Source organism: Gregarina niphandrodes, assembly GCF_000223845.1.
Source record: "Gregarina niphandrodes unplaced genomic scaffold scaffold00013, whole genome shotgun sequence".
Classification (NCBI taxonomy): Eukaryota; Apicomplexa; class Conoidasida; order Eugregarinorida; family Gregarinidae; genus Gregarina; species Gregarina niphandrodes.
In genome coordinates, this window is record NW_011645783.1 from 77,070 (window position 1) to 100,837 (window position 23,768).

Here is a 23,768-nt window from a genome sequence, read left to right on the forward strand (position 1 = left end):
ACAGAGGCCAGCTCCGAAACGTGCAAGTCGACGTTGGCAAGACCTTCCGTGATGCCTCGCTCCGCTGGTACCCAACATACGGTATAACCCGGATAGATTGCGTTCTACTTACACACCACCATTCAGACGCCGTCGGCGGGCTGGACGACCTACGAGACATACAGACATACCAGAAATTCCAAGAGCCTGACTTAAAGGGGTCTGACTTAAAGGGGTCTGACTTGAAGGGGTCTGACTTAAAGGGGTCTGACTTGAAGGGGTCTGACCTGAAGGGGTCTGACCCGAAGGGGTCTGACTTGAAGGGGTCTGACTTGAAGGGGTCTGACCTGAAGGGATCTGACCTGAAGGGGTCTGACCCGAAGGGGTCTGACCCGAAGGGGTCTGACCCGAAGGGGTCTGACCCGAAGGGGTCTGGGCCAGAGCCGGAAGGAGGGCACAGAAGAATCACTTACAAGGCCACGGACAAAATCCCGTTCCTGATGTCCAGAGCAACGTTGAGTGCGTTGCAGGATTCACATGGCTACATTTTCAAGGCGAGTATTTCCGCCGACCCGGTCGCTCGTAAGGTGGCAATGATTGACGTCCAGACATTCGAAGACTGTGTCGAAGACTCCTCCACTCCAGGAACTGACCCGGGGTTGGTCCACGGTTCTTTCGTGTTGTTTGGCACCACGCGGGTCACCCTTCTGCCGTGCTACCACGGTGGTGCTTATGTTTGCCACGGGTTTGCATTCGGTGAGGGGGAGGACAGAGTAGTGTACCTGAGCGACGTCAGCACCATTCCCACCACGACCCTACAGCTAATTGATTCATTCGTTCCCTTTAAAGTATGTACCCGGCACCGAATATGTGAGTGCACCGCATCCGTGTGCAACACCCATGTGTGTGCAACACCCATGTGTGTGCACCACCTCCAACCAGCCCACGTCGACATGGCAACCGTCCTTGCGCAGATCTTGCTTATCGACGGATTATTCCAGACAGTGCCGCACTTCGCACACTTCTCCATCCGAGAGGCGATCTTCTTCGCAAACGTAAGATCACCCCGCGAACTCCAATGGGCTTCCAGCCCCCCAATGGGAGGATGCCAGCGCGAACGCGAGCAACCACACCCTCTGGGTACTTCCTGTGACCACTCACGTCGAGTACATGCTTTCACCCATCGGCAGAGACAGACCTCGACAGAGACAGACCTCGACAGAGACAGACCTCGACAGAGACAGACCTCGACAAAGACACCCCTCAACACACCTTCGTGGGCACACGCACGTTTCCGCACACATTCGTCCCCGCTCACATTGATCTATGCCGCAGCGTTGGAAGCCCTTGCACTGCTACGTGGTTGGCATGTCTTGCGAGGTCGACTACAACGACCAGCGCGCGATGTTCGCGAAACTGCTGAAGCAGAACGCCGACTTCTCGCGCATTCGGTACCCGGCGCTGCCGCAGAGCCAGGCCCGCAGGACGCGCTCTCGACGCACCCAGTTCTCGGTCGCGAAGGACGGCCTCGTCATTCCAGTAGAACGGCTTCCGGATACCGGCGGTTAGGAATGCACGGGATCCACGCACGGTCCGAGGGCGCATACGTTATTCCAAAGTCGCTCTCGTCGCCAGACGACGATGACGATGACGACACACTAGTCAGAAAACGCATTGGCAGAAAGCACGTTGGCAGCAGGGAGCTAACGTGGGAGGAGCTAGCTCGGGATCAGCGCTTACCTATTACTACTAGATACTAAGTCGTCATCCGGGGGCGGGTCTTCTCTTTCGTATTCGTAAACCTGGACCTCATTCCGAAAACGGACGTGAGTACCTTGTGGCTGGTTGTCAGCAGTAGGCAGCTGCTCGCCCGCCGCGGGGAAATGCGTTACAACCGTATTGCAGGCCCTTCTCGTGCAGTCGCCGCCCATGGCGTCGTAGGGTCGCGGCGAGTACCGCCGCCTCTCACAACTATTTCTGAATGAACGTGGGGAGGGGTCCAAGGGCGCCTTGCCCCTGGAGGGTGGCGAGGACGTTATGGAGGGCGAGGGCGCTTTCATTCAGAAAGCACACGTGTGTGCGCACGCCTTTCGGGACCTTCGGGCTGTGTGTAGTTACGATAGGTCGGCGGAGCCCTGTTGCTTTATAGCTGGGATGTACATGAGTTCATGGGCGAAAAATTAATGGGTGCAGATCTGGACAGTGCCCCCCCAACGACCGCGGCGCCGCAGCATCGGCGGCACGTTAAGTTCCACCGTGAGGACCTGAAGGCGAAGTTCTCCATTCGGCTCCACCACAACAGAAGCAAGGAAGGTAGCAAGGAGACAGATCAGCACAGCGCCCGGCTAGGCAGCGCGACGTCTAGCGTCACTGCCCTATCCAGCGCTAGTGCGACGTCTAGTGTCGGCGCGACATCTAGTGTCAGCGGCGGGTCTAGCGGCAGCGACAAAGCGGCTGCCAGTGAAAGAGAGCGTAGGTGGTACAAGAGGATATTCCACCGACATAGTGCAGACGAGTATGACGCCATTGACGAAGACGAAGAAGAGCTTCGTGTAGTTAGTAGAAGTGTAAGCGAGCAGACCGAAGTTAGTTCCTTGGCCGGCAGCGAATTGGCTAAGTACGTGCCAGAGCAGGGTCCCGACGGCAAAATGTCCGTGGTGCGGGGCCGGACTCCGCTGGGTCGGACTCCGGCGGGACGGACGCCCGGCAGCCAGCGACGTCAAGCCGGCGCCAAGACGCCGCAACGCGCGTCCTCTATGGTCAGCTGCTCGACCGCCAGTCGTCGCGCAGTCTACAAAACGAGACTGGACCACGCGTTGAGAAAGGCGCACCTAAAGCAGCAGTACTTTGTTCAACAGAACACGCGCTGCGGAGACGATGACGATCTAGACTATGACGGCTTTATGTTCCGACCCGACGCGGAGGATCACGCCAAGGTCAAATCTCACCATCACTTCCGGTCGATTTTGCAGGAAGCCAAAGAGAATCGGAGTGGGCACCGAACGGGGTAAATAACTCTCTTGGCGCACACACGTGTGTGCAAACGGCGCAATTTGACGATCTGATACAGGAATGGGCTGTGTTTCACGTTTGAGGAGGGGCTTTCCTATTTGAGGAGCTCAACACCTCGGGTCTATCGCATTTCACACAGTCAGCGACCCTCGACCGATGAAGGCTCAGCCGTCCTCTACGAAATAAGCCGGCCACGGGACTGATGCACGGTCCTCGGCGGGACTAGCTCCCTTCCTCGGGTTTGAGTCCGCTGACGGTGCTGTCCCTGTTGTTGGGCTTATATCTGGGCGATATTGAGAAAGGTGAGGGTAGGGTGTTGAGGGGATAATAATTCTTTTTTGGGATGATTCAGAAGGTGTCCACCAAGCTCAGCACTTGGACACTGCAGGAGTGCAAGTTGTGGGCGGATACCCTGAACACGCCTTGTGGGGCATTCAAAATAGCCTTCAAGAAGCGCAGCTATCACGTTGTAACTTCAATAGAGCTTCTGCCTCCGGTTTTGCATGCGAGCGAGCAATTCCCATGGTAAGTCCTCGATCATGAAAGTCGCAACGACGGACCATCACATCATGGCAGTACTCACTTACGGTTGAGGTTCCACTAGGTCCAGGTTCCACTAGGTCCAGGTTCCACTAGGTCCAGGTTCCACTAGGTCCAGGTTCCACTAGGTCCAGGTTCCACTAGGTCCAATTCGCGGCTATACTCGCCCCTACTGGATACTGACGGCGGACACGTTACGTTGAAATCTGAATGTCGCTGTAGGATTCTGCCTAATGTCAATATTGGCATCCGATTATGTGATCAGTCCCCCATGTTTTGTTGCTGGTCCTTTCTGACCAGCTCCCGGATCAAGGTGTGGTCGAAAGAAATAATCACCACCGGGGAATTAGCAAGACTGTTCAAGGCGAAGAAAACTGTGGATCTTGAGGTTACTTTGGATATTCCATCCCGAAATATACTCCTCTTTAATACCATATATACTCATAACGTTTCCATACATACCCCAGCTGTTTATCGGGCTATTCATAGAGCTGTATATGTAAGATCACATACCCGTGTTCCTTTCCTTTCCTTTCCTTTATGACACGTAGTCTGATCCTAGTCCTTTACCATAAGATTAGATGCTCTTTAGTATTTATACTCCGCGTCCAGCTTCTATGCTGAGCTGCTGAATCATGAGGAAGAACTAACTTCGTTAATTCTCGACAATTTCGAGAGCATTAGGAATACAAGGACGTCAGTTGCTTATTTAAACCTGCTGTCGTACCTGAGCCAAAATAGTAAAAGCCCCTTGACCACCACACGACGGATGGTTGACCCCACCACGGATGGTTGACCACACGACGGATGGTTGACCACACGACGGATGGTTGACCACACGACGGATGGTTGACCACACGACGGATGGTTGACCACACGACGGATGGTTGACCACACGACGGATGGTTGACCACACGACGGACGATTGACCTCGGATGACCAGTTCTTCCTTCACATACCTTTCGACCTGATTCTCCCGACCGCACTTCGCTCCGCTCCGCTAGTCCTTCCCTCACTGTCCAGATATTGATGTTTTTTGTAGTTCCGGAGTTGTTCGAAATGGAGGTGAATGAGATTGTTTTGATACTGTTGAGTCGGGTTGTCTCTCAGATTAAGGGGCTCATTACTTCTCTCAATTGGGAAGGGGACACCACCATGTTGGGCGGGGTTTTGAAGAGTTGTAGAGGACCGCAGTTGGTGATGTTGAAGCTGAATGAAGAAAGTGCCCACTTGAAAACACTCGCGGCAGTTGCTACCATTGATGTCCCGCGGGACGTGGTTATCCCTCCGAATCCGACGGGCGGTGGTTCGAGCGTTACAAGCGGTCGCAGCACCGAGTTGGGCATCCCGTTATCAGGTAGCCCGTTATCAGGTAGCCCGTCTCGCTCGATGAGCGCAGATATGCGGGCGCCAAGTGGGTCTTGGAAGATGGGGCGTGGCTCACGGCACTATCGCGCGATCGCCTTAGGATTTCAGGCTGGACGGCATGAATTTACGACTATCCGAGCGTCGGATGAGGAATGGCTGAAAGTCACGGACCACGGTGAGGAAAGTCTCGAAGACAACGGCGTGATTGCGTGCCACAAAGGTTTGTTGCCCAAGTTCATTTTGTACGCCGCCGTTGCGCCGTTCACGACCGCTACGTCCGGCTCCAACGGCTGGGGAACCGGGACGCCCAGCACGACCTGGTCAGTAGGCGACGAGGCCCGGCCCAAGGACCCCTCCGCCACGGTCGACTCTGTATGCGCTACCAGACCGCAAGGGCGCGCGGAAGGGCGGGCCGAAGACAACGCCCTTCGACCTGGCTTTCTTCGATCGGAAGGGACCCGCCGGGCGGACTACTACCCGGATCACCGGGCAGACCCCCGGGCAGACCACTGGACGGAGTACCGGACGGAGTACCGGGCAGAAAAGACTGTGGCGACGGACGGACGGTTGGTTGCGATGAGTAGCGGCGAGAAACAGTTGTTGAGTCCGGTCTTCGATTGGGTTTCGCACATTCCAGCGGACCCGCCCATGGGGTTGCTGTATTGCATCATCCCATGGCGTAGTCAGACGAAGGAGGACGCGCTCGCGATCCGTCGGATCATCCTCGACCGTGAACGCCGACTACCGGCTAACCAGGTCTGGTTCAATCTCGCCTCGCTCAACTACAAACACCTCGGCTATCAAGGCCTGCTCTGGGCAGACGCCTTCGCAGCCGCTTCCGACTTCCGCAATCACGCCTCGGATGAATCGGGCGCCGAAGATGGCACCGGTCTCGACATCGGTCCTGACCTCGATACCGACCACAATCCCGGTGCCCGGAATAATGCCCTAGACGGCGGTGCCCTAGACGGCGGTGCCCTAGACGGCGGTGCCCTGAATAATGTGCAGGACGCAGGCTCGGACGCCTCGGAGAAAGACGGACGCATGCGGATGAAGCGCAACTGCCTTGTGCAGCCATTAACCGCGGCGACCCTCGGCGGCAAACGCAGGCGGCTGCCCTCTGAGTGCGTCGGACGTGAAGCAGTGGACCGCAGTAGCGAGGCACTCCTCGTTTCGCGCTATTGCATTTCGAACATGCTCCACAAAGCATTCGTCCCGCTGCCTTTCGGTGGACCCCGTTTCGTGACCAAGGAAAAAATCCAAGGCGCGAAGGAAGGGACGAAGGAGGGGACAAAGGAGGGAACGAACGCGTCCCCAGCTGTCGCTACCCCCTCCGGGCGCAGTACAGCCGCTGGATTAGGTTCCCTGCCCCCGGGCAAGAAGGCGAGCCGTAAGGCTTATCCGTGCTGCATGGTCACCACTTCGATCCGCATGTACCTAGAGTTTGATCCCGTGCTAGGGTATGACTTAGAGGTTCCGGAAGCCCTGACTTCACTCGAGCTGAAGCAGCGGTTGGAAGAATTGTTCGGCGAGCTCTGTGAGAGGCGCACGGAGTGGTGGAGCGCTGCGCCCAAGTCGCTTCCAGGCGCCTTGAATCCTGGGGTTCTCGTGCCAGGCTTGGGCGGCAACGGCGTCGGTCGCCCTGCCCCGGTTAGCCTAAGCGGCTCTGCCCTGGACAGCCCGGTCTCGAACAGCCCGGTCCCGGACAGCCCCGTTCTTCTCGACGGACCGGTCCCTGAGGGGCCGGTCCCGAAGGGACCGGGACCTGGTTCTGTGTTGGCACTGTGGAAGCGGCACGGGTGCACGTGGCGCCAATTGCCGTTGACGGGGGATCGTTCATTGGCCAGCTTATTGAGTGGTGGCGGGCGTGACGTGTTGGTAACGATGACGGAGCGGAAGCCGAATGTGGCGGAGACGTTGTTAGACGTGTACTGGACTGACTGCCGCACCTTCGTGCCGCGGCACGTGGGACTGGTGTCGAGTCTAAACAGTATGCGCGTGTCGGATGTGTACGAGCTTGTGGTGGTGCCACGTGTAGACGCACGTGCTCTAGGCAACACCGGCTGGTGCTGTACAACCAGCGAAGGCCAACTGGTTCTAGATACCTCCGTCATCCGCAAGCTGCGCGTCTCACAGGGCGCTCTCGTCTTCTCAAATTGTGTCCCGCTGCCGCGTCGTCGTCGTCTCCACCTTGAACGCAAGGCCCGTCTCCACGCGAATCAAAAGCTTCTGTATAAAAGCACCGGCCTCCATCACAGACGCACCGACTCCGGGGCTGTACCAGCTGGTGGCGGCGGAAGCGGCGGCACGCCCAGACTTCGAGCCAAAACTGGAAGTGGGACTGGAGCTGGGACTGGAAACATCACGGGCGGGAGGGAAGCCACGACGGCAGCTGGCGGTGGGACTGAGTCCGGTGCCGCGGGCTCAGCTAGTTCGGGATCGGTATCGGTGAAGATGGAGGTGGCTAAAGGTCGACGTGCGCGCGGAGAACGTGTGCGACTGGGAACGGAGTCCCGAACGCGCAGTAACCGTGCGTCGGAGTCTTCGAGCGCTCGAGGCGCTGGTGGTGAGACAAGGCGTCAGTTTGAAGTGGTCTGGCAGGAGTTTACGACGAAACAGAATTCTGCGGCCGTGGAGAAATTGCCGTGGTTGATTAAACACAATAAGCTGCGAGCAGTCAAATGTCTGGATCAAATCAAAGTCGGCGAAGACAATGCTAGGGACGTATGCAGACTCATTGCAGCCTCCGCTGAAAGCCTCCTATCAACTATGCGCCAAACTAGATCCAGTCGTCGCAGTACCCTATCCTCAATGACTGTTGCTGATGCTCTTATACATAAACTTAGATACTTCCTCCTTACCTCCAGCCTCAAAGCAAATGGACCGCTTTGCGAACTGGTCTACGACTCACTGAACATTCTAGATGTCTGCGAACATAACGGCGGAGTTTTTCCCGCCTTCAACATCTGAACGCCTTCGTTACCCAGGTAGGAATGGAGGAGGGGATTTAATCGGGGGGACCGGGCAATTTGATCAAGCAGGGATCGGGTGGGGGAATTTGATCAAGTGGAGGGTGTGGGGGTCTGTGATCACGCGTACAATGCTCAGAGGGGGTAGAGATAAAAAATGCGTGTGTTCGTCGGTGGCCGTGACACGTGGCGATGGTCTAGGTTGTTATTGTTGGCGGCGCCTGCGACAGTGGCAACGACGCCGACGACGACGACGACGCCGCCGACGACGACGCCGCCGACGACGACGACGACGACGACGACGACGCCGAGTCCGTTGCGTTGGATAAGTGCCTATTGGGATCGTCTGGGGCGTGAGGATTTCGAGTTGGTTCGGCCGTTGGTGGAGCGGCATCGTTTGGAAACATTGATCCCTTCGGCGCCGCGTCATCCGGCGCGTGTTCATACGGGGCACGTTCGGCGGAAGCTGTTGATGTTCGCTGCCGCAGGATGGCACGTGGTGAGTGACGATCGGTGTAGTCAGCCGCTGTACGTGCCGGCGATTGCGCGGAAGACGGAGTTGGCGGCGCAAATCGAGAAGATGCATACGTGTCTGACGTCGCACTCGTGTGTGCTGCGAGACGATTTCGAGGCGTACCGGCGATTGCACGGCTCGCTATCGGAGGCGCAGTGGAAGAAGCTTAAGACGACGGAGCTGAGTTGCTTCGAGCGTTGCCCGCTCGCTTATGTAGAGCTGGCTGCGGTCATCTCGCTCTTCTACAAGTTTCCCTACGGACTACTAAGCCCCATCTCAAGACGGCACGTATCCCAACGACTGAAACTAGGACCCAAGTCTGTCCGCTTTGAACGCTGGGTTACGGGTTGTCTTCTGCAGCGGTCCGGTGCATCCATCGAAGACCTCGCCACCTTCTGTGCGAGCAAACTCCATTACAACCCACGTTGGACAGAGTATGGATCCCATTTGCTCGAGTGCGTCAAGAAGACCAGAACAACTTTCGATGATTACTGGCGAAAAGGAGACTCCTGCTGGCCACCGGATGACCCGCGCCGGATCGAACTCCTTCTGCTTTTAAACAAAAGAATTGCCGCACTACCCACCATCACCGCCGCAGATTTCGGCACCCTCACGCAACAGATGCTAGACGACCAATTCGCAACACAACACTGCACTCAAGACACGTCCATGCAGGAGATAGACATGCCTATGGAATGCCAAACGGCCAGCCAGCCCGGTCTCGCGAACGCGGAGCCGAGAGGTAAGTCTTCTCGGTTTGGTAAGTTTCCGACGAACAAGTCTCCAGTCATCCATGTCGAACCGAGCAGTGAGGTGGACCCAGCGGTGAGTGAAGTGGAGACGGAGTGGTTGGCTGCGTACTGGGAGCCGTTGAGTCAGGCGCGGTTCGATGCGTTGAAAAGTGTGGCACATCTGGGCCCGGAGCGGCTGCGTATACGGTGGTCGTTGTGTGGACCGTTAGTGCGTCCGATACTGGATCGGCGGTGGACCTTGACATCTACAAGGTGTAGTCGCGCTCTGTACATTCCGAGCCTCGCGCATCAGCGGGCATCAGTGCATAAGTTGTTTGGTAGTGAATTCGCCGCATATTTGGTGTTGTACGGTTCGATACCGTCTTTATGTTGGGCACAATTCCGTTCAATTGAACCGCATCATTTCGTGAAATGTTCTATATCTTATGTCGCATTGGCTGAGGTCGTGTGCACCTTCTTCCAAGCCCCATATGGCCTGATCGACAACTACTTACATCTCCCACTATCCAAGTCCTTCCCTTCGAAAAACTTTCCACTCAAAACCATCCGCGGACAACCTCTCGTTTGGGAAACAGCTTGCCTTCTTCAGTACTCCCAAACACCTCCACAACAATTGCTATACTTTTGTACTACACTCCTTAATCACGCTGCCGCCAACGCCGCCTGTAATGGCAACGACGACGAAGCCAAAAAGTGGCTTCGCCGACTCACCAAACTACGACAGAAAGTGCAACTCACGCTTACTCTCTCAGCGAACAAATTCTGCCCCATCACGCAAGACCACTGCTGGGCCTCCGACCGCACGCTGGAGCGCTACCAGGCGAAGAACCAGAACATCGACCACAACGACCAAAACATTCAAGAGACCTATCCCAGTCAAGAGACCTATCCCAGTCAAGAGACCTATCCCAGTCAAGAGACTTATCTCAGTGAAGAGACCCATCCCAGTCAAGAGACCTATCCCAGTCAAGAGACCTATCCCAGTCAAGAGACCTGCTTGCAGTCCGATGCGCAGAAAGCGACTATGGAGTGGGAGGACCAGATTCGGTCTCTGTGGGAAACGAATGCGGGGGTAATATCGCAGTGTCTGGACATTCTATGTGAACAAGGTAGTGCAATGAATGTGGGATGGGGGGGTCCGTCTTGAGGGCATTTTGTTTAGTGGATGGCTAGTTCATTAGGCGGGCGGGCGGGTGGGCTCGGGAGGACGCCGAGAATTTTAAAGGCGGAGTGTAGGATGCAGAGTGCGGCCAGCAGAAGCAGGCCCCAGTGGGTGAGTGTCTGGTGGGCCATGTTGCCGAAAACGGGACCCGCCTCGCAGTGGAGTGACCAAGTGGAGAGTGACGAAGTGATGAGTGGTGGGCCGGAGTGTGCTCAAGGGTTGCGAGTGATGGAGCGTGTTGTACCAAGAGCGGAGCACGTTATGCGTCGACCGGGTTGCTCGACTTGTTGGGCGAGTAATTTTTGGAAGCCGTTGGAACAGCGTAGTTACGAAACGGTTCGATCGGAAGTGTCGACTGGGCGATCGGTATTTCGTTACAGGCTGGGCAAGTTTGTGGATCGTCTGGACTACGCGGCAGCGCAGTGTGGTTTCGAGCCGAGTGAGTGGTCGATGGCGGGCACGGTGCCGGTGTATGTGCCGACGTTGCCTGTGGTCTCGCCATTTGCCCATTGCGTCCCGACAACGCCTCCATTGCGGCGGGCCAGGGGCACGGGGCCGCTGTTGCCCGCTCCTGTTGTAGTAGACTCGTCCACGAAGCCGGTAGTAGAATCTGAAGATGCGTTCGGTGCGTACCGGGTGTTGCACAGTTCGTTGTTACAGGAGGAGTGGAAGGCAATGCGGTCGGCACGGAGCGTCGACTTTTGCAAGTGTGCGTTGGCGTACATTGAGCTAGGTGCAATCACGTGTCTCTACTTCGACGTGCCATACGGATCGGTGGACCGAGCACTGGTGCGAGAACTGGCCGCGGTCCTCAAGGTCACGACGGCGTCCTGGAAACTACGTTGGTGGATTACAGGGTGTTTGTTACAACACGCGCGTGTGCCAGTGGACAGACTGGCGAAGTTTTGTGCGCTTCAACTGCGCTTCAATGCAACCACTAGACACCCGAACGCGCTCGAATGTTTGGCCAAACGACCGCTGCAGGCCAACTCACACGGTGCACGCCCCTTCATGGATGGCGCTGGCCGCTACGCCGCACTACGCCGAAAACTCCACAACCTACGGGCCATCTCACTCGCGGAGTTCCGAGACTTCGATCAAGACATACTAGACGCACAAGCCGGCAAGGGCCCCCTCATTCTCGAACTACGCTGGGCCCCAGAGTTCTGGCGCCCACTCAACCGACACGACTTCGACCTGCTTGCACCCATCGCCGGTGAATCACCCGCCCTCAGACGACGCCACTGGAAAACCCTCCTCCCAAGATTACACCCACACCTCCTAGATTGGAGTCGATGCCCAGCCGACGCCGCACGAGGGACCACCGCCAAAGCCGAACGAGTCCTCTCTGGCACCCACTATATACCCGGACTGAGTAAACTCACCGCACTCGGTTCTAACCTCTACACCGCTTTCGCAACCGAAACCAAGACCGAAAACGCCAAGAAGACAAGAGACGAGACAGAGGCGGACGCACGGTTTGAGGCATACCGGGCGTTACTGGACGCGCTGTCGGAGACGCAATGGAACACGCTGCGCTCAGTGGACCCAAGTTGTTTCACCAAGTGTTCGCTCTCATATGTCGAACTCGCGGCAGTGATATCGCTCTATTTCGAAGCGCCGTTTGGACTCGTTGAAGGGAACCTCGGAAAGTGGATCGACCAGCGCCTCGGCGGCCCTCGTACCAGCCAAAGCCGGCGATGTCGGAGCCGGCTTTGGGTCGCCGGGTGTTTGTTACAACACACACGTGTACCGCCTCTCGAACTCGCCGCCTTCTGCGCCTATCGATTGCACTATAACCCGCTCTGGACCCGCACCTGGCCGGGACTGCTCGAATGTGTGAAGAAGACGCAACCTCGCCTCGAAGAGTACTGGCTGCCTGGCGACGACGCCGCTGCCGGAGTCTTCGAACTTCTAAAAAAGAGACTCGCAGACCTACCTACTGTCACCATCGACGAATTCGACACCCTCACCCAAGCGACGCTGGACCGCAGACTCAGAGAGACCATGACCAAGGCAGACGATCAGACGGCCAGGGGTGATGGGAACGACAGTTCTGACAAAATTGAGCTCGCCGCGGAGGGTACGGAGCGCGAGAGTCGCGAGCTTGGACCCAGAGTGTCTACGTGGGAGGCGGAGTGGGTACGCAGTTACTGGACAAAGTTAGACCGGGAGAAGTTTGCCGCGCTGCGGGCAAGAATAAGTTGGGGTCCACGAGCAGCTCGATGTCGATGGGTGGCGCGGCGGTCAGAGTTTGCAGCGTGCGTGGATCGCAGCTGGACGATGGCTTACCCGGATAAGGCGATGCTGGCACGTCCGCTGTACATCCCGACGCTGGGCGGCCCTGCGGCGGCGTCGCCTTGGCTGGGAGTGGGACCAACTGAGTACGCGGCGTACGGAGCCGTACACGCGGCACTGCCGGAGCAGGCGTGGGCGCAACTGCGCGCCGTCGAGCTGTGTCACTTTACGCACTGCGCCGTGCCGTACGTCGCGCTCGCCGAGGTCCTTTGCGACGCGCTGTCCGCGCCCTTCGGCCTTCTCGACCGCAGCGCGCATATGCAGCCGCCGCTCGACGCAGTAACCCAATACGCCGACCGCACCATCTGGGAAACCGCCTGTCTCCTCCAACACGCCCACGCCAGCTTGACCGTCCTTTACGACCTTTGCGCCGAGATTCTCACCTCGGCACACACACCTGCGACAAAAAACGCGACCCACGACGACGCGACTCACGACGACGCAACTCACGACGACGCGACTCACGCCGACGCGGCCCACGACGACGCCACCTGCGACGACGCCACCCGCGACTGCGCGCCTGACTGCAGCGCGCCCGGCCGCAGCTGTGCAGGCGCCCGCCAACAACTCGTCCGAAAACGGTTCGCGCGGCTAAAGGCCGATTTAGACTCCACCGAAATCCTCTCCGTCGCGGAGTTCAACGCCAGACGTGAACCCGAGCGAACCAAGCAACGCGGGACGGGGAAACGCGGGACGGGGAAACGCGGGACGGGGAAACGCGGGACGAAGGTTCGGACTTGCCCTGAGGTCGCTGAACAACGAATTCCTACAAATTTAACTGCTACGGTAAGGAGGCAGAGGCGTACCGTGAACGCTAAGATAGTGGTCGCGAGAAACCTATTGAACGAGAAAAGGAAAGCTCTATGGGGCGAGGGCCACATTCCGGTGGTAGAACACATTCCGGTGGTGGACCACGAGCCCGTAGTGGACCACGAGCCGTTGTTCAAGAAGCACAAAATGTCTAGTTACGGAAGTCAGTTGGGTCGCGATTCGTCGTTCCGAGAGAGCCTGTTGTGGGAGAGTCAGATTCGGTCGGTTTGGGAGGAGCATGCACCGGTGATATCCCAGTGCTTAGATCTCCTGTGCATTGGCCCGCTGAACCTTGCTGACAGGGAAGGAATCGTGCGGGCGATTGCATGAGTGACCCCGAACACGATTTCTTGGACCAATTCGCGGTCGAATGGTGGTTCTTTCGCCGCGGTCGACTCAACCTCGAGAAAGGTTTATTAAGATATGAAACTGAGTGGGGTGTCTCTTTTTAGTTATTATTGTTCTGTCAGTAACCATGTATGCCAGTTCAAGCCTCTCACACCCGTTCAGGCCCTCCAGACCGTTTCGGCAATCATACTTACCCACCTTTGTTTTGTACGTGAACTGGTTGTGTGGGCACGAGTAGTGTTGTCGGAACTTGGACTTAAAAGCACCGAATAATTTAGTCTCGCGGGACAGAGTATGAGGCTTGTGCAGAGCAATCAGAGGAGGGTGTTGCGGTGGAGATGTTTCGGACTGGCGATGTGGTCAAGCGAGTCCCAGATAACTGAGTCCCAGATAACTGAGTCCCAGATAACTGAGTCCCAGATAACTGAGTCCCAGATAACTGAGTCCCAGATAACTGAGTCCCGCGTTCCGGAATTCCAGATGGCTGGGTCTCAGGTGGTTGGGTCCCAGTTAGTTGAGTCTCAGGTGGTTGAGCCTCATGTGTTTGAGTCCCATCCCTGTGCATGGAAGCCCGGAAAGTCGCGGTGCTGTGGTTCGTCTTGGACGGGACACTTTTGGAAACAGTTGGAGCCGGAGCATTACCGTGCGTTGAGGGCCATCTTTACGTCGCGTTCTTTTTTCTCTGAGTTCTCCACGGAGTTCCATATGGCGGCTGTCAACTGCGGCTTCAACCATCGAGAGTGGAGCCTGTTTGAAGGCCGACCGGTGTATTTGCCAATGGCCGGAAGGTTGACCCGCTTTGGTAATGAGATATGGTGTCCAAACCGGGAGTCCGAGACCATACCCGGGAGCCCGAAGAAGAGTGCGGCGGCAACAAGAACGCGTGATTTTGAAGCATATCGGGCGTTGCACGGATCCCTGTCTGAAAGTGAATGGAAGCGGATGAGGTCAGTTGATTTGCCGAGCTTCGAGAGATGCAATTTGGCATACGTGGAGTTAGCTGCAACCATTTCATTAGTCTTCGAGGCGCCTTACGGCACATTGGATCAGGCTATGTTGGATAATGTTGCTACAATGCTCCGACATGGCCGCCGCAACCCTAAAGTACCCTTTTGGGTAAGTGGATGTTTGTTGCAACATTGTGGTGTAACACTAGAACGTTTGGTGGAGTTCTGCGTGAGAGATTTGAAGTACCGGTCAGCTTGGACCCCCGAACGTCCGTGTCAATTTGAATGCATGCGGACGCAAGCGCCTCCTGTGGAGAAGTATCTTACAAGACCCTGTACGGGTCTGCGGGAGAAGCTGTTCAATAGACTAGCTGGATTGCCAACAGTGAGTGCAAGGGTGTTCGGTGGCATGACCAAAAAGACACTAGACGAACTGCTGACCGCAAAGCCAAATGGACCTGTCAACCCCACGACTAGGGCTTTACGATGGGCCATTGAGTACTGGCGGCAGCTGGACAAGGAGAACTACCATTTACTTTCTCAATTCGTCGGCGTGACACACGTAAGCCAACGACGGCATTGGAATAAACTCGTCCCTCGCTTAACGTCCCTGTCCCGATTCGAACCGCGGCAGTGGACTTACTGCCAAAGCAGTGATAAGACTAGCACTCCAGTCTACGTACCCACCCTCCCGGTCATGACGACCATGTCCAAAAACTTGGTGAGGGGACAACCTGGGAGTACGGAAGTTATGTTTGGTGGATACCGCAAGATTCACAGCGCGCTATCTGAAGCGCAGTGGAAGACTTTGAGGACTGTCGACGCGGCCAGCTTCAAAAAATGCCGCCTGGATTATGTCGAATTTGGCGCTATCATTTCCCTGTTCTTCGACACGCCTTTTGGGCTCGTTAACGAACATATCATGGAATCACTAACACCGATGTTCGACATTGCCAACAGGTATCAACATTTCCAGCACTGGATCACCGGGTGTTTGCTGCAACACACAGGCGTTTCCACACAAGATCTCGCTGTGTTTTGCGTGACTCAACTTAAGTACAACCCCCGTTGGGTCTTCGGGTCGCACCGGCTGCTGGAATGCTTGAAGAAGACCGAATGCAGACTGCCTCAGTATCGCGATGCCAAAATGTTGGGCCCCTCAGAATCAAATGTGCAGCAACTGGTCCTGGACTTGCTAAGCAAAAGGCTGTCGGGTCTGCCCACCGTTTCCCTGGAGGAGTTCGCTGCCTTGGACCAGGCGACGCTGGACCGCAAACTAGCGGCAGAGACCTCTTGGCTTTCTCCCTGGACGTCCCTTCAGACTTTCTCCGAGACATTGTTGGGGACATCCCCCAACACACCCCCGGAGGCGACTCTCGGAACACCCCCGGGGACGTCGTCCGAGACGTCCTCCAACACACCCTCCGAGACGCCGCCTCCCAAGACACCCTCCGAGACCTGTTGCTTGGCTGCCGATGCTCTTGCCCCGGTCCCGGTCCCTGCCCCGGTCCCTGCGGCGGTCCCCTCAGAAGTGGACATAGAGACAGAGTGGGCAGGTTTATACTGGGAGCGACTGAGCGCATCGCGGTTCGCGGCGTTGCCGAAGACACCGGCGGACACGGCACCGCATCGTTGGGTGATGCGGCGGGTGGCGACTGCGAGAATGGTGGATCGACGATGGACGTTGTTGTACGGATCGACGTACAACTTGTCGCGGCCATTGTACATTCCGACGTTGGGCTGTCCAAGCCGGTTAACGTTGAAAGGAGGTATTTTCGAAGACGAGTTCGCAGCGTACTGTGCATTGCATGAGTTACTACCGCGAGAAGTCTGGGCCCGTTTCCGAGGCATCGCGCAACCCGATCTTGCGCGTTGTTCCGGCGTCTATCTCGCACTCGCAGACGCTCTACATGTGTTCTTCGACGCTCCCTTCGGACTACTCGATGCCGCCGCTACCGAGTTTCCGGTCTGGGACACCGCGTGTTTGCTTCAACACACGAACGCACCCGTCGACCGCCTCTTCCAATTTGCCATGGACCTGTACACTCGCGCCCACGTCGCGGGACTTCCCGGTACAGACTGGGACGCACGTCGTGCACATCTATACAAAAGCCTCAACGACACACGCACCTTCTGCGCCGCCGACCTCTCTTTCAGCCAACGCGCTTTCCAACAGGACGAACCCGCAGAAGACCTGACAGGAAAAAGAACACAACAGAAAGGTCCGGATTTACTGGCCGACAAGACGGAATCGAAAGGAGCCAATCATGAAACTGACAAGCCCTCCAAGCGGAAACGGGGTAGACCGCGCCAGGAGGCGCCGGGCATGGACGAACCGCGATCGAGGAAGGGGAAGAAGGACGCAACCCGTCTGGACGCAACCCGTCTGGACGCAACCCGTCCGGACGCAACCCGTCTGGACGCAACCCGTCTGGACGCAACCCGTCTGGACGCAACCCGTCTGGACGCGACCAGCCAGGACCCCGCGGTGGAGGAGGGCCTCCCGATGGAGGAGCAGGTTCGGTCGGTGTGGGAGGAGTTCGCACCGATCATCTCACAATGTATGGATATCCTCCTACAAGAGGATATCCTTGCGCAGCAGTCCCAGTGAAGTGAGTGAGGCTTCAGATCGACTTTATAGTGTTCGTTTGATGCAGTGTGAGTAGGCATTCGATGAGTTCGGCGGCCGTGGTAGGAGCGCCGCGAATAATTCTTGGTCTCATGGCGGATCCGTACAGGACGGCGTACGGATGTTTGAGGTGCTGGGCGCACCAGGCGTCGAGTTGCGCGGTTAGCGGACCGACATCGGCTGCCACGTCGCACTTGTTCAAGAAGACACAAACCTTAATCGGCGTCACGAACTGCGCCGCTGCCTTCTCCAATTCCCCCAGCGCTTCGGTTAAACGGTCTGGGTCATTCGCGTCGATAACGTACAAAATCCCATGAGCCTCGTCGTAGTACTTCGACCACAGAGACCGCAACGCCGTCTGGCCTCCCAGATCCCAGAAACACACCTCCTGCCGTTTGTACTGGAACCGCGCCATGTTCAGGCCAACTGTGGGCAGTGTATGCCCCACTTCACCGTTCCAGTTGTGATCTGCAACACGTGTTACTCACACACCGTGTTGTTACTCACACACACCGTGTTGTTGTTACACACACACACCGTGTTGTTGTTACTCACACACCGTGCTGCAAATACACGCGCTAGAGTGCCCGTGCTGAATTACTAATCTCGCTCCGCATTAATTGTAAGGTGGTAGTTTTACCCCCATTGTCCAAGCCTAGGATTAAACACTTCTGCACAACAAATTACTCGCTCTATGCCGCTCTTACTTTAAGTGGTTTCGAAAAGAGCTGCCGAAATATATATGCTATTATACTAAACATAAATACCCCAACTTCCTTCCCTTCGTCAATACCCCAACTTCCTTCCCTTCATCAATACCCCAACTTCCTTCCCTTCATCAATACCCCAACTTCCTTCCCTTCATCAATACCCCAACTTCCTTCCCTTCATCAATACCCCAACTTCCTTCCCTTCATCAGCTCTTTCTAGAGTTTGTTTTTAGTTGTTCAAAACTCGATCTAAGTTTTGCATGGACGTTCTGTTGTTCGGGAGCTTCTTGGAATTGCCTCCTGTCGTCTTCTTCTTCTGGTGTGTTGCCTCCATGATAGCACTACGCTCTTTCATGAGTGAATCGACTTCTGGATTCGAATGCTGTGATTTGTGACCTTTTTCCTGCAAACTCAAAATGCGGTCGATCTCGTCTATTCGGTTCTGCTCCTCTGTTGACAGACGTCGCTGTGACGAGGGGAGACCCTTCTGAAAGTCTCCAGGCTGTGTTTGGTGATGAGCTAAAGGAGTCCCTCGAGTCATATTTAAATGTGCAACGACCCCAGTGGTGGATGACCCCAATGTGGATGACAGTCGGTTATTGAGGTCGACCTCCATTGTTGATGTCAGTCACCATGCCCTCACGGCAACCATTGTACATGAATGATACCCGAAAGTGATACCCGAAAGTGATACCCGAAAGACAAAGTGTTCCGTGTTAGATTAATGCAAAAATTAGGAAAAAAATATGAGCACCCTTACAACGTATTGTAAAGGAGCACACGAAAAATAATCCAATGTTTATTTTGTAGTCCTGTCCTGTCCGATCCGTTCCGCATCCCGTATCTGTCGTCTAAGTATACGTTCGGTCACAGCGTCCGTTCCGTCACTGGTTGGTTACTGTGGGCTGGTTGGTTACTGTGGGTTGGTTGGTTAGTGGTGGTTTCACGACTAGTATATTGTTTTCGTTTCCTCTATCGTCTAGTGACTTTTGATGGTAGTCGCTACTCATCCAGACACCATCAACAATGAATTTAAAGAGGTGAGTACCTGGTGGTAGTGCTATTTCCAGACGGAAGCAACCGAGGGAGTTATCCCAGGATAGAGGTCTGCGTAGATTCCATTGGTCAAAGGATCCGGAGACGGCGACAGATCTTACATTTCTTGCGTTAGGAGGATAGAGTCTGAATTGAACGATTTCAACATATGTTCTTGTGTTAATGTTCGTGGCAGCCCTGGCAGCCTTCATTTGGGCCACGATCTTAGAGACTGGGACGGCGCTGAGATTTCCGGGATCATAAGGAGCGAGAGTGTTGGCAACCTGAGCTACTACTTTTGGGTTAATAAGTACCTTGCTACGTAGTCTGCAAAATTCGGTCATCCAGCCGGTTGCGCATTGTTCGCAGCTAAAGACGGAAGCAGCAGCGTTAGCTCGAAGTGTAGCGTATTTGGCACGGTCCGTGTACACACGCATAGCTCGTTCCCAGGCGTAGACAAAGTCTCCGAGGTTGTAGGCTGAGAAATTAAATCCGTTACCTGTTTCCTTCTCCACGTCGTATTCATGAACCGTATCCTTCAATCCACCCGTGCGGTAGGCGATCACAGGCGTGCCCGCAATGAAGAATTCTTGCTGCACGATACCACCAGGCTCAAACAGTGACGGCATCAGGCCAAAGTCGGCGCCCACATTCACAAGGGTGCCGTCTGTGAAAAACTCATTTGGTGCAGCGTAGAAACTCCATGGGTATTTACTCTTCAAATGGTTCATCAAATGACCGCAACGAGCGCTGTAAGGGTCCTTCCATGTCACCGGACCACCCACCAGGATTTGGACGCGATTATTATAACGCGTTATCATCGACTCCGCCGCCTCCAAAATTAGGTGAACGCCCTTCTGTGTCGTGACTCGCCCAATGAAAGCGAACATTGGGATGGCCAGATCCGGCTTCTCGAAGCTGAAGTACACACGCTGCAGTTCCGCCTTACATGCATCGTGACCGCGGAAAGCAAGTGCGTTAATGCGTGCTTGTCGCTGCGCTACTGGCACTCCGTTTGTGATTGCAAACGGCTGCGGGAAACGATTCAGCAAATAGGCCAGCGGACTCGCCTGGCCGCCAAATTTACCCATCAGGTCGTCACGATAAGACGGAGAAACTGTACCCCATTGGTCACTATGTAGCAACACACATCGGGATGGATTTATAATCGGTGTGGCCCAAAGCGGGTCGATCAGATCATCTCGTGGCAGTTGGTGGATCCAACCGAAATCTTGGCCTGTGGGGGGGTAGATACGGCCTTCGTAAGCCGGGTCGAAGTTATGTACAATGTGGAAGAAGGTAGTAGAGCTAAACACCTCTCCGAAGAATCCCCGTTTAGCATATGCAGGGATTAACCCTGTAGCCCAGTCATTGGTGACCAACACTTGCGGGATCACCTGCAGTTGACAAAGTGCCTCCAAAAACGCCTTGCCGAAAGCCGTCAGCAATTTCACACCCTCAGCCGCTGCTGTATCGGGGTATGGGTGATGCCAGATCTCCTGGTTATGCAAGAACACCAGCTTCACCCCTCGGACGGTACCAGTATGGACTCCAAACGTGACTTGGTCCGGTCCGATCTGTACGTCGATGTTGAACCGCCATTCCACCCCATCTCCCCGCATATAGTCCGTCTCACCGCGTCGGTTAACGTGGTAGTACGGGCACATTACCCAGCAGTCATAACCCAGCTCGTTGCACAGCGTCGAACTCAACTCGTCCACCATAACACCCAGACCACCCACCGTCGACCATTTGCCCAACTCCGATGTTATGAACACGATCGGACCCAATTGTTCCAACGCCAGCAACTCCTCACACAACTTCTTCAGACTGGTAGCGGTCTCGCTCTCTCGACCAGAACTTTGTAGCTCCGAACACGTTTCCGTAACCGACTTTACGTTGAGACCATGTTGGTCGAGACCGTTGAGGATCGTGTGTAATTTTCCAAAGAAGCGAGTAGTCAGCGTTTTATCAAGCGACATAAAGCCGACTTCCGATAGCAGCTCTGGCAGTGTGCGCTCGACGGCTTGCAATTCGAGGTCTTTCTGCCACACCGATGCGCGTGCGATTTCTGTTAACACACTCGCCAGATCGTTCGTGTTCGTTGCTCGTGTTGTGGTCGTCAGAGACTGTACTATGTAGTTGCTCTGCACGGCCAGTCGTAGTTTCGGGCAGGTCTTGTCCGTGGCATTTTTAGCCTTCTCAGCCAGGTACTGCAACCGTCTTAACGAACAAAGGTAGAGTGCCAAACTCATCTGCTGGTCGCTACCATAGCTGTCTAGCAACTTGAAACCAAGACCACCGGTCTGATAACTACCAGCCGCCAGTGTATGCGGGTGCGATAGCAGCTCAGGTAACGTCATCAGACTTATTTTGTTAGCCGCCAGCAAATCTGTATCACCCGTATCTAATAACCTCTCCATATAACTCGTCTTATAATAACCACCCTTCTCACATGCGAATAAGTCCCAACACTCAATCAATGCTCCACTCGATGGATGTCGACTAGAAATCAACCTGGCCAAGAAACTTATCTGCGTCTCCACATGCTTCAACGCTACTTCACCAAAGTTTATAGCCACCAACGCAATGTTTGATCGATCATCGATCCGACAACTACTGAACACTCTCGACAACACGTTACCATCCTCGTCAAAACACTTGATCGGCAGCATCGGAGAGTTCGTAAAAATCGGATATCGCGCGCGGAAGTCCCTTCGATGCTTGTAATGAGCCGAGATCTTTCGAATATCCTGAGGACTATTGTCCCCAAACGACTTAATCTACACAAAACAAGACGTACAATTGTCCGGTCCGGTTTGGTTCCGAACGGGGGTGGTGCGGATTACAAGTTCGGTTTCAAGCTTGTCAACGTCTGCGGAACTTTCGAAGCGGGCAAGAGACTTGGCTCGCGTGAACACGGAACCGGATGTATCTTTGGAGAGAGGCGTGCTGACTTCCTCGTCCTCACCGTCAGCCGTGGCCACGTTTGCTACCCCTCTACGCAGGCACTTGCCTTCATCTTCACCCATAGTTGTACACGGCGTATCCGAACCAAGAAACAGAAGATCCGCCGCCGGCCAAGCACCTCGTTTGTACAGTAGCGTGGGCAACGGGGAGGTGGGCGAAGTCGAAGACTGCATCATCACCGCGCCCTCCGGCAACGACTCATGTGTCTTCTCGTACCAACTCGTTATCACCGGCGCCGGCTCCTCCGGATCCACGTCCTGAATCGAACTAAAAAAAGAACGCATAGACTTTACGTACGACTTCAGGAACGAACCCTCCTCCGGCCGCCCCACCGCCGAAATTGACCGTTGCAAACGACCAGTCGACAAACCCGAAGCCGACCCGGAACTCGAACCCGCTGGACTTGGACCTGAACCTGAAACCACCGCGCCTGGCGGCACTGAACCCGACGTTGACGCCGAACACTCGACCGGTTCCTGGCGCCGCTCCTCCCTCTGCTCCTCGCGCATGCCGGCACTGGTCCGCTGACCCGCCTCCTCCATGAGCGCGGTGGATGAGCGGCCGACGGCCGAGCGGCCTATGGACGAGCGGCCGACGGACGACCGGCCACTCGACGCCTCCGTTGAAGACACCAGCCGTTCCAGCTTGCGCGCGACTGAATTCTGCACCACTGATTTGTCGACCAGGGAAGCGTGACGAGGGTTCGACGAAGACCCATGCCTTCCGGGCGTCACAGTCCGACTGCCGCCTTCTCTCAGAGACTTGCGAGCACCCGTTGGTTTCGACTCCACTCCGGCCTTGACCTCCGCCACCGCCGATGCTGCGCCTGGAACTACGAAAGCCTCCGATGCGGTTTCCATTGCCGATGCGGTTTCCATTGCCGCCACATCCCTTCTCATGACCTCGTTGCGTTCTTGGGTCTTTCGTTCAGAAACCTTCCGTTCGGAAGGATGCGGTCGGTGTCTCCCTGGCTTGCGCTTTGGCTTGCCCTTTCTACCTCTACCCGGGTTGACGAACTGCGGAGGAGACACAACGCGTCGTTCCACGTTCTTCGTTCCCGCATACGGAACCGCAACACATAGACACGAGCCGCTTCCAATTATCGCTCTTTGGGTGACTCCTTGGGTGACTCCTTGGGTGACCCCTTCCTCACTCTCTTGGGCATTCTGACCGAGTTGTCTATCGACCTTCTTGTCAGGTGTATCGACGCGGATAACACCGTGATTTTTGAGGTTCGCATTTCTGGCGTGACCGGCGACCGAAGTTCCACTGTGGGTTGCTTGTAGGATGGGGGATGCAACGCGTTGCTCGTATTCCTCGGAGAGAGCAGTGTTGTAGTTCATTGAATGTTGTAGTCGGTGTGTTAGTCGATCCACTCGGTCGCTCATCCAGTACAAGAGGTAGGGGTCCGCACTGGGGTGAACAATTGCTGTTGTTCGCGGCGACAGGTTCGGTCCATGAGCAATCAGGTATGGGTCACGGGTAGTTGTAGATGAATGCTTCTTCGCTTCCGTGGATGTGTTCGACTGGGGGATCTTGTCCGACGTTTTGGAAGAGAAAGGCTTCTCTTCCGGGACGTTATCAGTACGCCAACTCTGAACATCTTCTTCGTCCGCAACGCCAGAGTCCAACTCCTTACGCAGCAACTCGAACCGGTCGATGTCCTCATTGTCAGTTGGAGCAGGGCGCCAGTAGAAGCGGCAGCCAAGCTCCGGTAGGTGGAAT

At 55.7% G+C, this 23,768-nt stretch overlaps 8 protein-coding genes across 8 annotated transcripts; 5 read left to right on the forward strand and 3 right to left on the reverse strand.

The window, feature by feature from the left end:
• Positions 1–2,162: 2,162 nt before the first annotated feature.
• On the forward strand, positions 2,163–2,990 carry GNI_074260 (hypothetical protein; the record flags this gene model as incomplete). The annotated part of the gene is made up of 1 exon (XM_011132131.1): positions 2,163–2,990. One exon carries the CDS (start codon positions 2,163–2,165, stop codon positions 2,988–2,990), a length of 828 nt encoding a protein of 275 aa, XP_011130433.1.
• Positions 2,991–3,334: 344 nt separating this feature from the next.
• Positions 3,335–7,869, forward strand: GNI_074270 (hypothetical protein; the record flags this gene model as incomplete). Its single annotated transcript, XM_011132132.1, has 4 exons — positions 3,335–3,516; positions 3,754–4,030; positions 4,124–4,271; positions 4,574–7,869. 4 exons carry the CDS (start codon positions 3,335–3,337, stop codon positions 7,867–7,869), a joined length of 3,903 nt encoding a protein of 1,300 aa, XP_011130434.1.
• Positions 7,870–8,025: 156 nt separating this feature from the next.
• GNI_074280 (hypothetical protein) lies at positions 8,026–10,281 on the forward strand (the record flags this gene model as incomplete). The annotated part of the gene is made up of 1 exon (XM_011132133.1): positions 8,026–10,281. The coding sequence occupies one exon, from the start codon at positions 8,026–8,028 to the stop codon at positions 10,279–10,281; it is 2,256 nt and encodes a 751-aa protein (XP_011130435.1).
• Positions 10,282–10,524: 243 nt separating this feature from the next.
• Positions 10,525–13,734, forward strand: GNI_074290 (hypothetical protein; the record flags this gene model as incomplete). Its single annotated transcript, XM_011132134.1, has 1 exon — positions 10,525–13,734. The coding sequence occupies one exon, from the start codon at positions 10,525–10,527 to the stop codon at positions 13,732–13,734; it is 3,210 nt and encodes a 1,069-aa protein (XP_011130436.1).
• Positions 13,735–14,106: 372 nt separating this feature from the next.
• On the forward strand, positions 14,107–17,310 carry GNI_074300 (hypothetical protein; the record flags this gene model as incomplete). Its single annotated transcript, XM_011132135.1, has 1 exon — positions 14,107–17,310. The coding sequence occupies one exon, from the start codon at positions 14,107–14,109 to the stop codon at positions 17,308–17,310; it is 3,204 nt and encodes a 1,067-aa protein (XP_011130437.1).
• A 13-nt stretch (positions 17,311–17,323) lies between these two features.
• GNI_074310 (ADP-ribosylation factor family protein) lies at positions 17,324–18,089 on the reverse strand (the record flags this gene model as incomplete). The annotated part of the gene is made up of 3 exons (XM_011132136.1): positions 17,324–17,796; positions 17,930–17,999; positions 18,036–18,089. 3 exons carry the CDS (start codon positions 18,087–18,089, stop codon positions 17,324–17,326), a joined length of 597 nt encoding a protein of 198 aa, XP_011130438.1.
• Positions 18,090–18,267: 178 nt separating this feature from the next.
• On the reverse strand, positions 18,268–18,579 carry GNI_074320 (hypothetical protein; the record flags this gene model as incomplete). The annotated part of the gene is made up of 1 exon (XM_011132137.1): positions 18,268–18,579. One exon carries the CDS (start codon positions 18,577–18,579, stop codon positions 18,268–18,270), a length of 312 nt encoding a protein of 103 aa, XP_011130439.1.
• Positions 18,580–18,922: 343 nt separating this feature from the next.
• GNI_074330 (glycogen synthase) lies at positions 18,923–22,327 on the reverse strand (the record flags this gene model as incomplete). The annotated part of the gene is made up of 2 exons (XM_011132138.1): positions 18,923–21,856; positions 21,923–22,327. 2 exons carry the CDS (start codon positions 22,325–22,327, stop codon positions 18,923–18,925), a joined length of 3,339 nt encoding a protein of 1,112 aa, XP_011130440.1.
• Between the last annotated feature and the right edge of the window lie 1,441 nt (positions 22,328–23,768).